The sequence below is a fragment of the Equus quagga genome, chromosome 6 (assembly GCF_021613505.1).
Source record: "Equus quagga isolate Etosha38 chromosome 6, UCLA_HA_Equagga_1.0, whole genome shotgun sequence".
Classification (NCBI taxonomy): Eukaryota; Metazoa; Chordata; class Mammalia; order Perissodactyla; family Equidae; genus Equus; species Equus quagga.
This window is the reverse complement of record NC_060272.1, coordinates 60,496,226-60,512,180: the sequence shown is the minus strand read 5'-3', so window position 1 is coordinate 60,512,180 and position 15,955 is coordinate 60,496,226. Positions and strand designations below refer to the sequence as shown.

General features: G+C 36.7%; 1 protein-coding gene across 2 annotated transcripts in view; it reads right to left on the bottom strand.

Annotated features, from left to right (window-relative positions):
- Positions 1-331: 331 nt before the first annotated feature.
- FNDC3A (fibronectin type III domain containing 3A) overlaps positions 332-15,955 on the bottom strand; it is a 197,051-nt gene continuing 181,427 nt past the window's right edge. For both annotated transcript variants that reach the window (XM_046664277.1, XM_046664278.1), the window contains 6 exons: positions 15,185-15,334; positions 14,795-15,078; positions 14,487-14,699; positions 11,842-12,008; positions 10,502-10,629; positions 332-2,875 (listed from right to left, as the gene is read on the bottom strand). In XM_046664277.1, the coding sequence (XP_046520233.1) occupies positions 2,561-2,875; positions 10,502-10,629; positions 11,842-12,008; positions 14,487-14,699; positions 14,795-15,078; positions 15,185-15,334 (1,257 nt within the window). In that variant the 3' untranslated portion in view covers positions 332-2,560. The remainder of the gene's footprint in view (positions 2,876-10,501; positions 10,630-11,841; positions 12,009-14,486; positions 14,700-14,794; positions 15,079-15,184; positions 15,335-15,955) is intronic.

The window sequence follows — 15,955 nt, the reverse complement described above, 5'->3', positions numbered from 1 at the left end:
GGAGGTGGGCAAAAGAAGGAAAGAAGTGAAGAACACAGGAAAGGTGAGGACAGGTCAGAGATTTTCTTTCCAATAGGAAGGTTACCTCAGACTCATCTTTATTCTTTATAAAGGAAGCAAGATAGCTAAGGAATTGCACAAAATCAAGTCACTAGGATAAAACTTCTAATTTCATTCTTTAACTTACTGGACTTTACCCTTTTTGAGTACGGGTCCTCTGTGTTCAAGATGTGAATACTGTAGGCCCACCCATTGCAAGAAAAGGGAAAATCTTAACATTTTCGAAACGAGGCAGCAAATAGTGAATGTATATGAATACAATAAACATATCTCAAAAAAGAATGATACAACTTTTATTTTCCATGGATTTTAAAGATACTTTTGCTACATAGTTTATGTATTTTTATGAGATTATATTTTTTCATTTGTATGAAGTTCAACCTTATACAATTTTAAGGTGATATGTTTGGTAGTGTATCTATAATCTTTAAAAAGTTTAGAGTTTTTGGAATGTACAGTATATGAGGTAAAATAAGATTACATTAAAAATTGTTTTCTCCTCTGCACTGATTTTGCAGTGAGACTCAAAGGGCAAGGACACTATTAAATGACATTTACTATCAAAAATAGGAGTTCATTTGAGTTACTATGAAAAACATAAGCCACTGTAACTGTCACAGTGGCACATTTTACCATTTTAGACATTCAACTATATAGAAATCTCTGGGCTATTACACTCAAACTCATTTGTACTGCCAAATGTGGCACTTTTAAGAAGTTTCTAGAAAATAATTGCAATCACTGTTGTTTTGGGGGAAAGTTATCAGACTATACATAAGAGATTAAATTTAAATAAAATGTAAACATACAGTATATTATAGTGACAGATCATTCTTACCACTTGGAAAGGCCAAGTTTATCCGCTTCTTTTTTGAACAAAGGTTAATGTTTTTTCTATAGCACAGATCATTTGACATAAAACAATTACAATACATGCCCATTCTAATATAAGAGAAATTCTTCAGAGATCTTCAAAGCACAAAACATGTGTCCTTTTTTCAAAGACTGACAGAAATGCTTAGTAATCACTAAAATGCTAACATGAGCAACTAAAAATTAGTGATTCACTATCCTAAAATTCAAATAATAAATTAAAAAGGCTAGTTACAAGTGTTTTACAGATAACAGATGTGATAAAACAAGAATTTTAGATAGTTTCATTACAAACTGTATTACTACTGGCAGTCATTGACATCTATGCGAGATGTACAATGTGATACTTGACAAGATTCAATCGGATCATTCAGTAACTCACAAATGCAAGCTCACAAAACATTAATGAATTACGCAATTGCAAAGTGCTCTAATGCAACATTAACCACATGCAATCAACAATTTGGAACAGTATCTTAACAGACATTACATTAAACATTAGTTTTTCAAGAAAGAAAGCAGCTTGAAGTTTACTGGTGCAAATTAATTTTGTCTTCGGATTTGGTGCCCCAAACAAAAAGGTTAGGTTTGATTATGAATTCTGATGGTGATGGCAGTAGTTGTGGGAGAAGCAGCAAAACTTATGGGAGTTCTTCCAAAATTAGCCTATACCAGATAGATGGAGTGAGTGCACATATGTGTGTGTATATATATATATTTCTACACTCGGTATGTATAGTTTATCTATATGCCATATATGTACGTCATGTCCTTACACACATACATATAGTTCAAAGGTTCACAAAACCAAATTAAACAGGTTTGAAATGCAGAGTTGATTATAATTACTTTTAAAAAGTAACTATCGAAAAGCCCTCTGTTCTTTTCCATGTTCTCAAGACCTGAAGAGGTGCTTTTTGAGTAAACATTAAAATATTTTTAGGCCAAGTAAACTGTCTGTGCTTTCTTTAAGTAACATCTGTGAATTTGTGAATATATACTGGTAATGAAGAACTCCACATTTATCAAACAAGAAGCTGTTTTTTCATGCATATTCTTTCATCCAGTTTTTGTTTGCTAAGCCCCTCCAGTTATTCATCATAATCCCACTTACCAAATAATTAAGACAAATGAGGAGGTAGAAATATAGCACTAGATTGCTTTCACAGCATCAGACTTGAACATTTTTATAGAGCATGTTAGTGTAAATTTTAATCATTCTGAATTTTTTACTAGGTAATTATCTTTAAAAGGAATAGATCAGGTTGTCACTGTTACACTCATGCTGACTGGTCAAAATATCAATTACACTGTTGCCTCTTGGAAAGTTTGTTTTACAAGAAGCCATGTCAAAAAAAAAAAAAAAAAGGCAAAAGAAAAAGAAAAAAATAGGAAAGAAAAAAAGCCCCAACCAAACAAAAACCCAAAAATTGCTATTTCTGTGGCTTGCATTCTAATAAGGTGCCAGCCTCTATTTAACAATATAAGCACTGAAAATGGGAAGAATGATATACTATAGTCTCAATGCCAGTGCTAAATGCCACTGTTTTTATAAAAGCAATACAGAAATAATTTTAGTACATGACGAAATAAAATGTAATACAGTATTAAAAATAAAGTTATATTTTCACTTGATTACAAAGTACTGAATGATAAAGGCAATCAAAATGGAAAAGAAAGCAAACAGCACAAGGATGACGGCTGCACACTGCTCGTCACTAAGTGCCCGCCGGGTCCTCGTGCTTTCCACAGTGTCTCTGTTGGTGCTGGCTGGTGGTTCAGTCCTCTGAGAGATGAAGAGCACTGTTGTGCTGTAGGGACCTACTAGGTCCTGATGCCCCACAGGGTCTTGGCACTGGCGAATGGCACACACACGGAAACGATACTCACAGTTCAGCTGAAGGCTTGAATACCGGAATGAAGAGTCGGGACCTTTGTAAATCTGTTAATAATATATTAGAAAAAGAATTATGTATGAAGGCTGGGCATAAAATGTGTTAAAATTGGCTATTTTTGGAATTATTTTTGACATGGAAGCTAGTGAGTGTGACTGCTTTTATTTTTTAAATGACATTTTAAAAATACTTATTCATCAAAGAACTTATCTGTCTGCTGTACAAGGGCAGGAGAAATTTGCAAAGTAAGGATGTAAGATTGACCTTCACAGAGCTTATAGACCAGTTAAGGAGTGAAGATGTGCCCCCAAAGTAGCTAGAGAACAAGCAAAATCAGCCCACAGGCTTTTCGCTGGTTTCCTTAAATGTAAGAAGTCCTACTTTTGGAAATCATTCCATGAAAGGAGGAACAGTGTCTAATCTTGCTCCCCCATTAATCTTTGCATAACTGGTTTCTGTACAATTTCAAACATATCTTATCTGTTAACAATTAATGTAAAACAATTAATGAGTGAATAAGGGGAACTTACTTTTTTTTGCTGAGGAAGATTCACCCTGAGCTAACACCTATGCCAGTCTTCCTCTCTTTTGTATGTGGGTCGCTGCCACAGCATGGGCGCTGATGAGTGTGGTGTAGGTCTGCCCCTGGGAACCAAACCCGGGCCGTGGAAGCAGTGCACACTTAATTTAACCACTATGCCAGAGGGCCAGCCCAAGGGGAGCTTTCTATTGGCATCTATGGCAAATCATTTCAAAAACTTTAAGGAGAGAGATTGCTCAGAATCACAGAACTGGATCTTAAAACTCAAATCCTCTCCCCATCCCTTAGAAGGGAAATAACAAGAATGAACTTCTATGGATTTTCAAGAGAGTGTGCTAGTGCTAAAGAGGATACGCATTAACACTGGTCACTCCTGGGTCCCAGTTCTGTTCTACCACTTCACACTCCTTGTGATCTCAGACCAATTACCTTAGTATAACAGGCATAACAGTAGTTATCTTGTATGCTAATTATGAGAATGAAATAAACTAACACTTGTCAAAGCACTTAACACAGTGCCTAGCATACAGTGAGTACTCAATATATGGAAGCTACCATTTCCATCAACGAGTTCCTTCCCTCATCTTATAAATAAGAAAACCAAGGCTCATAATGACTTTTTTTTTTTAGGAAGATTAGCCCTGAGCTAACTGCTGCCAATCCTCCTCTTTTTGCTGAGGAAGACTGGAACTGAGCGCACATCTGTGCTCACCTTCCTCTACTTTATACATGGGATGTCTACCACAGCATGGTTTGCCAAGTGGTGCCATGTCCCTACCCGGGATCCAAACTGGTGAACCCTGGGCCTCCAAAGCAGAACGTGCACACTTAACCACTGTGCCACCGAGCTGGCCCTCATAATAACTTTCTTTTCTTTTCTTTTTTTTAGGAAGATTAGCCCTGAGCTAACTACTGCCAATCCTCCTCCTTTTGCTGAGGAAGGCTGGCCCTGAGCCAACATCCGTGCCCATCCTCCTCCACTCTATACGTGGGACGCCTACCACAGCATGGCTTTTGCCAAGCGGTGCCATGTCCGTATCCAGGATCCGAATCGGTGAACCCCGGGCCGCCGAGAAGTGGAACGTACGAACTCAACCTCTGTGCCACCGGGCCGGCCCCTCATAATAACTTTCTAGTTGAGTCCTTTCAGTTAGTTGGTGGGCTATAAGTCAGATCAATCACGATCTGGGCTAGCATTCTTTCATGCAATTATAGCCACTTCAATTGTAGCTGTGTTGTAAATCTAAATTTTTACATATTGGTTTGCTCCTTAAGGAGGAAGGTAAGATCCTTGTCTCATTTTTGTGTCTTCAGAATCCAGCATTTATAATAGGTACTTAATAAAAAGCCACTAAATTAGTGAATTACTGACTATGTATATGTCAAAATGTATATGGGTGGATGCTGAGAAGAGATATAAAGAAACTTTTATTGAAGGAAGTAAGCCTTAAGATGGATCTTAAAGAAAATGGTGAATATACATGAGTCCTGTGGATGCAGATAAGCATTTCAGGGGGGTGGGAATATAGAAATGGTTCATGTCTGGGCAATGGTAAAAGCATTAACTTAAGTAAATTAGAAGGTTGTATTAGAAAGCATGTGAAGACTGTGCACATACAGTGAGGCCAATTTAGTAAAAATAAGAAATATGTATTTGTCTTATGGATATAATGGGTGATATATATTTTTGTCTTTAAAATTTGCTTTAAAGGGCTGGCCTGGTGGCGCAGCAGTTAAGTTTGCATGTTCCGCTTCGGTGGCCCGGGGTTCGCCGGTTCGGATCCCAGGTGCGGACATGGCACTGCTGGGCAAAGCCATGCTGTGGTAGGCGTCCCACATAGAAAGTAGAAGAAGATGGGCACATATGTTAGCTGAGGGCCAGTCTTCCTCAGCAAAAAAGAGGAGGATTGGCAGTGGATGTTAGCTCAGGGCTAATCTCCCTCAAAATAAATAAATAAATAAAAGATTTACTTTTCATTTGTCTCCAAGTGAGCATGGTAATGTGGTTAGAAAAAACACAACAAATGGTATGAGGGTGAGAGGTGAAGAGATCTGACACAGACGAGGAATATGGTCACACAATAGTTGGAAATTTAGGTTTAATTCCACAGGGGCCACTTGAGATGTAGTGATAGTTAAACAGTGCTTAAGGAGTCCTGATGGTAAGGCTGAGTGAGGGACTGAGGGAACTGGCGGAACAGGGGCTCTTGCTGTATAAAAGCACAAAGTTATGAGGCCTTGCTATAGTTTTTATGGATCATTTTTAGAAATGATTTTTATAAGAATAAGAGTTGGCAGGCAAAAAAAAAAAATTGTTTTCCAAGAGTTTAAAGCTCAAGCATCAAAATGATGCTAGTGCTTATGCCAGTGATGAGGTGAGAAAGAAGCTGGAGAGGAAAGACCAGGAGGAAAGATGATGAGATCAAGTTTCCAATTTTGTGTTTTCGATGCTGGGAAGATATCTAAACAGGGAGATGTCTTACAGGTAACTGTAGATACAGGAGTGAAGAAAACAGGTGAACTTGCTAAAGCTGATTTAAAAAGGTTTATCTTATCTGGTGAAGCTATTCAAAATAAGCCTTAAAGCTTGAGATAAGCTGGGTTAGGTCTTAGAATGAGAAATAAGAATTAAAATGAAAATACCATTCCCTGCCCCACCACACCCCCGATATTGGTAAGGTAAAATTGTTGTGACCTTAATAAATAGAAAAGTGTAAGTGAAAACTCTAATAATTCATGATCTTTTGGCCTGGAGCTACTGCTCACAGATAGTATTACATATAACTAAAATAAAACAGCCCCTTATATTTGCTATCAATCAACTATCCATTTATAGGCAGAGTGTGGCAAATATCAATTAATGCAGATTTACAGTTAAGAGAATGGCAGGTAAGAGATTACTGTTTCCACTTTAAGCTTATTAAATTTAAACTTGTGAAGTTTGTGTGTGTCTAGCTGGCCAAGAACTTTGAAGTAGTATGCCAACTGCAACAGAATTTTACAGGAAAACCTTTAAACAAAGTTTAGAGTCTCATAAATTGGTATTTGTCCTTATTTTAGCTTTGTAAATATATCATAGCACGGAGAAAATAACAATTGTAGAATTGAGGCCAATAAAAATGAAACCAGTATTTTACCTGTTTATATCTATCTCTAGATCCACATTCTGAACACCTATTTAGTTGGCTAGATTAATTTACCAAGTAGTCATACTAAAATTCAAAACAGTCCTTGTTGTTACCTTTTAAGGACAAGTGTACACATTTACTATCAAAGATAGCCATTTTCGAAGCTGTTATTACAGAGGAACAGATTCTGTTTAACTATTTCCACTTTCTGTGTACATTACATATCCACAATCTGATTTTACACTGACTAATACGCACAGTATGTATTACTTAGAGCAGCGAGTGTAAGACGACGATTTCAGTGACACATTACTTTTAGACTGGATGCAGACTTACTTAAGCCTTTCCTTAAGATTTATTTTGCATTGATTACATTTAAAAGTAATTATTCATTATGACATACTGATAAGGCATATGTTGTCATATCATTTGGCACATATGATCACATAGTGTGATCCTTCTGTAACTTAGGAATATACTACTGCAAATAATTCTTTGTAGCGATCAATAGACGAAGACAACAGTATAAAGCCTCTCAAACAACTGACTGTAGACGAATAGCCACACTGCCCTTGTCTCTGCCATTCTCCCCCCATCATTGCTGGGGAAGTTGTTAAGTGAACTTGGAGCTTTCAGAGCAGTTCTTAAATTTACTGTGCACAAGCAACACTTGGAACTTGAAACAAAAACAGAATAGTGGGTCCCACTCCCAGACATTCAGGTTCATTAGGTCCAAGGGCCACTCTGAGTGAGGAGCACTGTTTCTGAGAATCCAAGTGTAGAAGTTTAAGAAAGGAAGAAGTTGTATAGAATCCAACAGGCCACTGTCCCAGCACCCATTCTCTGACACTGCCAAGATGCCAAATACTGTGATTTTGGACAGGGTGTCAAACTCTCCCTTACCCAGTCCACGTAATAGGAGAAGTGGGCCTCACTCTTAATTCCAGAGGTGGACCCCGGTTGGCTTAAGCCCTGGCACAGTCATTGGTTGAGGGATGGCTTTGTAAGCCAAGTGCTTTCTCTTCCCTGAATGTGAATGAAGAAGACCCATAGCTAAGGGTAACTGAAGGCTGTGAGAGAAACCATGTCCCTGATAACTTCATGGAGCTTCTGGATCAACCAATCCTGAAGCCTACCTACCTTCAAGGCTTCCCCCCTAAGAGGATTAACACTTAAAAGCTTATAAGCCAGTTCGAGTTGGTTTTCGTGGTATTTGCAACACAATGAGCTTTGACACAAGAACTGCCTTAGGTACAGACTCCCAGGTGGGGTTGATCTGGTTTGAAAGTGGCTCTGCTGTCCCCCAATATTTGCATTTCACCTTGTGATAACACTTGAAATGCTATTTTGGTTAAAAAGGACTTGCTTTCAAAAACATATACAGTTCTGAGAGGATTAAAGAGCCTGCAGACACTTGACTTTGGTATGAATTTTCCCAAGCAAATAGTCTTTCTCCTGAATGCCGATAAGGCCAGCTATACTGTGTATATGAGAGTTATGATGTATATGAGGGAGGCAAGAGTCAGAGGGAAAGTACAATTTTAGAGAACAGGGCAAGTCTAGGGAAAGTGCTACAGAACAGGACATAGAGTAGCAGGAAGGCAAGCAAGGGTTTGGTCAACGCCACTGAATGATCAAAGAGGAATGAAGAAAGGGAAGAATCCAAAGAAATCAGTTTGTTTCTAAGTTTGCCCCAGGGTCATAAGTACTTTTTGCTGCCGGGCTAATTTGCTTCCAGATCCCCAAACCCAGCAACATTATAGGTTAAACAGGTTTTTATAGGCCAGCCTAGCAACTCAACCACCACATTATAAATAACAATCCCCTAGTTAAAAACATCAACAGTTCCTACTGCTATAGAATAAAGACCGGTACTTGGCCTCCTCCACTACATACTCCATTCCTGAGCCTTACTCAAGGCACACTTGAGAGTTCATGATTCATCTTAAGCTCACCAGCCCCCCAAAAGACTCACTTAAATGACACTCCTTTTGGAAAACGTTCCCAAACTCCAGATCGAATAAATCACTCCTTTTTATAAAGTAGGTTTTAGCTTTATTGTGACCTTTGATTTGTTTAGCTATGTAAAATGTCATGATTATAAAATTTCTGCTTGCTTGCTAAATTCTAAACAACTTTCTTGAGATCAGAACAGTAACTTAACAATGTAGACCCCCCAAATTCTTTATACACAGTATTTAATATAAGTGTATTGAATATAAAATTAATTTTAAGTAAAATACTAAATTCCACGAATGAAATTGAATTCGCAAAAAAAGGAACTTCACACTTTTGGAATATAACTTGCCAATAAATCATAACATTTTATAAATGTTTAAGAGCTTGAGATGAGCATATATAGGATGAAGTTCTAAGGAAATCCGTGTTTTAAGTTTTACAGCGTGCTGACGATCTAAAGTGAGTGAAGTGCTAAGGTTAAGTTAGCTTTTAAGTTAAATTAGAATTAGCATTGCTGTTTCATGCAGTGATATGCTTATTAAAATTCACATACTACTCAAACGTGGGGTCTCTTTCCTTTAAATGTGTAATATAATTATATTTTCTTTAATATAAATTTTTGCTTCCTCCTTGGAAGGAAACCTGTTTATCTGTAAATTATATTCAAATCTAATTATTATGCCAATTTGCAGATGGCTTAATAAAGAAAAACAATCACATGCCAAACTTAATCTGACTCTTTGGGGCCTTTTGTAATTTCAGTTAAGAAATTATACTTCCATACTTAACAAAACTTGAAAGAACAAAATTATATTGATATTGAAAAATATTCTATTATGAATAGTTATAAAAGCACAAGATGGAAATAAAACAGATGAATGACTGGTTTTCTTGTGGGAAAAGAAAATACAAGATAAGATACTAAAATGAAAACAACCCAGCTTTTTAAAAGCCCTCAAAATCAAGAAGGTTGACAGCAAAAGGGGAGACTCAGATGAAATGCTTATAGAAATTACGCTCTTGAGTTGCAAAAGAACCCGTCTTTTTCTTCTTTATAGAAGTTATAATGAACATTGACAGCTCCCTACTTCATCTTACTGCTTTCATCCTCTAAGAGGAAGCTATCTTTGAAATTTCTCGGGAAGGTGATACTTCCTCTAGGCTTCCATAATCCTCTGTCTACTGTCATATTTACAACACTGCATTATAATTATGACTATTACTATTATTGTAAAAGCCTCCTTAATGGTCTGCTTCTGCCCTAGTCCCACCCTCGCCAAAATGACCTTGTGTCTCATCATGTGACTACTCTGGTCAAAATCCTCCACTGGCTTCTCATTTTACATGGAGTAAAACTCACAGTATGGCCGATAATGCTCTACATGATCTCCACAACACTCTTGGACTCTCTATCATTAACTACCTGACTTCATCTACTGTTTGTCCCCTTGGCTCACACTGCCCCAGCCATATTGACCTCTTTGTTGTTCTAAATTTAACAAGCATGCTCCTGCCTCAGGGCCTTTGCACTTATTGTTTCTTCTTCTTGGAACACTCTTCTCATATTCAATTCCTTTGGGTCTCTGGTCAAATGTCACCTGCCTGCCCTGTAAGAAACAGCATTCGCTGTCCCTCCCTCCAGTACTCCCTATTTCTCTTACTCAGTTTTACTTTTTCTCCACTGTGCTTATCACTGTCTAACATGTGATATAGTGATGTGTTTATTTGCCTTTACTATCTCTTTTTCTACTGGACTGTAAGCTCCATGGAGGCAAGGGTCTGTTGTTCAGTGTTGTATCCTGAGTGCCGCCTAGCGGAGAGTTCAGTAAATACTTATCAAATGAATGAATAACCTGTTCCAAGTGTAGTTTACACAAAAATGATTCTGAATCCTCAGATACTGTGTAGTTACTAATCTTTGGAGCATAGTAAGTACTGAACAAACGTTTTTGAATTAGGAAAATATAGTCAAATCTTGCATTGAAAATACATAAAAAAGAGAAAGGTAAAAATACATAGCCACAGAATTATACCATGGCACATACCTGTTTGAATTCTGAATCCTTTCCCACCATAACTTGAAGACTATAAATAACTGGATCACCTTTCATTGGCTGTAAACACTCCCATGTAATTTCACAAATGTGATCATTTACTTTCTCTATTTTGGGGGCTGTAGAGAACAAATACAAATAAAATCTGCTCTACTTGATTTTTAACTTGGCACATCACACAGACACTTGTTTTAATCAAAATCAACAAACCTTTAAAACCCAGTTATAAACTTGAAATGAATATCAGTGAATTTTTGAAAATTGCAGAGAAGTGCTTCACTCTCATTATCTCCAAGCTATACAATGTACAGGCGCCACAATGGCCAGACTGGCTAAAAGATGTGTCAAGGTAAGCACTGCTTTCACTGAGCTAAAAAGCCAATAGAGGGGTATGGCAGTTCTAAAACAACGTTTATGGTACTTCTCAGAGCATCACTAGAACACGAAATTTTATACCTTAAGAAATCTCCTAAGAAGATGAGTTGAAAAATACCCCTAGCTGCTTGATCACATATGACCTCCACACTCAATAAATAGTGGGATACAAAGGGGTTAAAATTAGCAATCTTTTTAAGACTAAGAGACACTAAACGGGATAAGGGAACAGAAAAATGTGAAACTCTATCAACATTATTAGAAAGACTATTCAAGAACAGTCCTGCTAACTATAGATCTGCTTAACAAATGATACATTCAAGTACAGGATACACAACACTGGACTAGAAGTCTTTGTGATCTGGCCTCAGAGTGTGAGGAATTTTAGTGTTTTTGGCTAAATGCACCAAGTGTAATCCTTGCCAGGGTCATTTAAAAATAAGAACCCCTCTGAAATTAATTTTAAAGATCTATCTATAAACAAATGTGTGTGAGTGTAAATTTGATTTAAAATTTAAGTTAACTAAGAATTTACTTATGTTTTGCTTAACAGATGACTTGACTCTCTCCTTGAAATCCAACTGAATGAAACAGTGACTCAAGACAACCAGAGTTTGTGATTTTTTCTTTAAGTAACAATAGCAGAAATAGCAAATGACCCTAGTAGAAAACCAGCCTACTATTTATTCAATTCAGTATTTTTATGTTAGATTTTTAAGAAGATCAGTGACAAAATCCAGTACTTATCTGAGTATCAATGTGCCAGATAAAACAGCTTTTATTATTTAGTGAATCTCCCAGTAGGTGGGCTTGTCTATATAATTTCTTCCTTATAATTTAAATGTTGGACACATACTGGATGATAAATTTTACCAACAGCATATTAAGCACATTATGAATATGGATTTAAAATTAATTTATTATAGAAGAAAATAACTTGAAGATGTATAACTTACCTTTCAAGGCAGCTGGCACAGATTTTGGAGTAGTGAAAATATATTCTTGGGAGAGAGGACCTTCCCCAGCTTCATTACAAGCTTGAATACAGAACTTATAGGATGTTGATTCACTAAGTCTTTGCACTTTGTATGTATGACATGGACCTCTGTACAAGGATACAAACCTAAAATGGAAATGACTCTTGTTAAAAACAAACCTTGGGGCCAGCCAGGTGGAGCAGCGGTTAAGTTAGCATGTTTCACTTTGGCAGCCTGGGGTTCGCAGGTTTGGATCTCAGGTGTGGACCTACATAATGCCCATCAAGGCATGCTGTGGCGGTGTCACAGATACAAAGCAGACGAAGACTGGCATAGGTGTTAGCTCAGGGCCAATCTTCCTCACACACGCATAAAAAAAACCCAAAAAACTTTGACTACCTTATGAAAAATGTTTTGAAACTACTAATGAAGTACAGTTGGGACATCATTTAGGAGTAATAAGTTGCTCCTAGAAATTAATGCAAGGAATGGTTCGTCACTCCAAATAAATCTGTGTTTTTTCATCAGATGATGAAAATCACAGAAATAAAAATTTTCCAGTTTGACATGGTTTCCTGAAAATTTATTTGCTAAATCTCATGTCAAATCATGGTAACTGTTTCTTCTTAGGCTTTCTCGTATAGCTTTGTTTCTGACTGCTGTCTTCTAATGTATACATTTTTAAAGATACTCGGAACACAATTTTCATTATAAATTATTTCTAATTAGAGTCATGGGCGTACAATTTGTCACATAAAAAAGAATTCTTAATTCCCAGGCATAATGTTAGCTGATTTGGTGATGTTTTCTAGAGATTTACATAGCAATATGAGAGAATATATAATTTTCCATAAATTATCTACTTGAACTGTCCGATGGAAAGTTTAACATCATACATGTTATCCATAAGTTCAATGTTCCCCAATATTTCTGATTGGCTGTTTTTTAAATTTTTGGAAACTGGAGAATGAAAAATGAATGCTCATATAGTTCTAATAGTTTAAAAATTGTAGTTAGGTTAAAAATGAAAATATTTAATGACTACAAGTAACAGTATTTCCAAGAAGCAGTAATTGGATAAGTCTTGCCTTTTCAATCTCCAAATTTTTTTTTAATGGTAGGAAAAAAAAACACTGGTAAAACCACCGTTGAAAAAAGCTGAACAATGACAAGACCTGTGGTCAGGGAATAGCGGAAGTTGCATCCTGACACTATCCCACAGCAAGTGTAATTAGCTGTGAAAAATCAAAGGGAAGGAGTGTAACTAAAGATATTAAATTTATATAGTAAATCTGCAATATCATCAAAGGGTTTCTTTATTTTCCACAGCCAAATGCCTCTAGCTATACGCACACCCTACAACAAGTGTCTAGATGCTAGCTAAATATTAATTAAGCTTGACGTTCTATAATAGAATATAGACTATAATATAAACTACATTAATAGAATCTCAATTCTATTATCTTTCAACCAAAACACTAATTTGACCTGTTTCCGGTAAACCTTTTTGTATTACCCCATATAAATGCTAGAAAGGGGATGAAAATAACTTAAAGAATTAATTCATCCAACAATAATAATACATATTAAAGATAAACGGCTATACCAAAAACCTATGGCGAGGAAGAACTCCTTCAGTACATAAAATTCTGCCAAGAACAAAAAATAAAATTCATAGAGGCACAGATTTCAGGAAATGATCAATACTGTTTGCTCTGTGTAATGCTCTTACTGGTGATACAGTATGTTTAATTCTGAATGTGATTTTAAACGTGTAAGTATTTCTAATAGTACTCATGTACGAGCACCGCATATATTTGAATCTATTATTGAATACTTGGGTAAGATACAAACCCAACACAAAAAACAAAGTAACCTTGGGAAAAACTCTTTCTAGTACTCTGAATCCATCAGATATACAAATTGTTTCTAATAAATTGAGTGAAAAGTAAAATTCAAATTCTTAAAATATCAGAAGAGTAAAAGCTGTGGAGGGTATATGGCATTGTTTATATGGGATATAATGTTAATAAACAGCCCCAGATTGATATTTGAATAATTTATATTACTACTTTGAGTAAAGTAATTCAAATGCATGATTTAGTGGCAAAGTATATGGCAAGGGTGTAATGATAATGTAAAGAGTGGCAGCATAGATACGAACCTGAGTAGCAAGGGGACGGAATAATCAGAGTCTAACTGAGATCTGACACTGAGGAACTGAACTATACTCATTTAGTGTGCAGGCCCTGTGACGGGGTGTGGAGAAGAGTGAGGCATAATCTCTGCCCCTGAAGGATCTCAGAGGCTTTAAGCCAATCAACCACTTACTGTAAAAACTGCCTCTGGCTGGAAATAAGCATTGAGGAGCTCATTTTGTAGCAAAGATGAGGCTTCTTTTACTAGCATGAAGAGAGTAAATGGGTTGCAGAAGAGAGCCAAAGAATAGCTCACTTAATTTTTTCTTTCTTGGCAGCTCTCTCACAAGTTATAAATAAGAAATCATTGTGCTTTCTGATGTTTTGAAAACAGCACACAATTATTTCTTATGAGAATTCAGTTTTTGAAAATTTATATACTTAAGCCCTAAGAAACTAGATAAAGAAGCAATTAAAAACACCTACCTTCCATTCTTATCCTCCATCTGAAGGTGGTACTGAATAGAATCTGTTGATAATGTCCTTGGGGTTCCTTCTCCCCATTTCAGTTTAAGGTTCTGGTGGCTAAAGGCAACACATTCCAGACGAGGCGGATCAGGAGGGAGGGGCTTAGTTTTTAATTTTATCATGTGACTGAAAGGGCCAGCTCCAAGGCTATTCAAGGCTTGAATTCGTATTCTAAGTGCCATGATTAAAAAAAAAAAAAGAAATTTAGTTTATGATTATTTATCTCTCTGGTCGAGGCAAAAATTAATATAGTTTTCAGAGTGTACCTGTATGTTGTATCCGGTTGCAAATTGTCTATAATATAGCTTGTAACCTTTCCCACTGTCAAGGGCTGTTTATCTCCACAGTCTATGCTGTAGGCAAGGATTTCTGAACCATGGTCACAAGGCTTTTCCCAGCTTATTGCAAGGCATGTAGAAGGTGAATAATGGGGATCTTCTATTTCATCATCACTTATTTCTTGAAGACAAGTCACAATGGCAGGAACTGATGGTGGAGTCACACAGGCTACTACTTCACTGAAAGGGCCTGCACCCACAATACTCAGAGCCTACAAATTAACAGAGCCCATAAGTTAACAAAAACATGACCATGAAAATGCTCACAAAACACAAACCCCTGAATAGAGTAAGTGACAAGGCCCCAGTCGCCTTTACCTGGACTCTGCAATAATAGGTAGTTGCTGGTGAAAGTCCTTTTAATTCATAACTGAGACCAGGCCCACAGTAACATATCTGCATACTTCCTTCAACTCCTCCCCACTCCAGTCGATATTCAGTGACATCAGTTCCATTACTCAAAGGGACCTTTAAATTAAGGAAAGTTATCAAATTCTGTCATTGATTAAATAAGCTTTTGGACAAAAATATTGTTAACCTAAGCATGTCAAAAACTAGATTGCTTCTGAATTTTTAAAAAATGTTTAAGCAGAATTAAAACTGTTCAATATTATATTATGTTTTCATTCACTAAGGCCACCTCAGTTTAAGATTGGTCAAAAAGTATAACTTGGGGCTGGCCCCGTGGCCGAGTGGTTAAGTTCACGCGCTATGCTGCAGGTGGCCCAGTGTTTCCTTGGTTCGAATCCTGGGCGGAGACATCAAACCACGCTGAGGCGGCATCTCACATGCCACAACTAGAAGGACCCACAACTAAGAATATACAACTATGTACCAGGGGGCTTTGGGGAGAAAAAGGAAAAAAATAAAATCTTAAAAACAAATATATATATATAACTTTGTTTTCAATTAGAAGTAGAAATATGACTGAATCACTTTAGGAGTATTTTAAGGTAAATATACTTCAAAATAATTCTATTAAGTAGTATAAAATGTTAAGTCATACAAGGACATTTTCTTTGTTAAATCTCAAAGGAAACTGAAAATGAAATTACCGTTACTGATTACTACTATACCAAATAAATACAC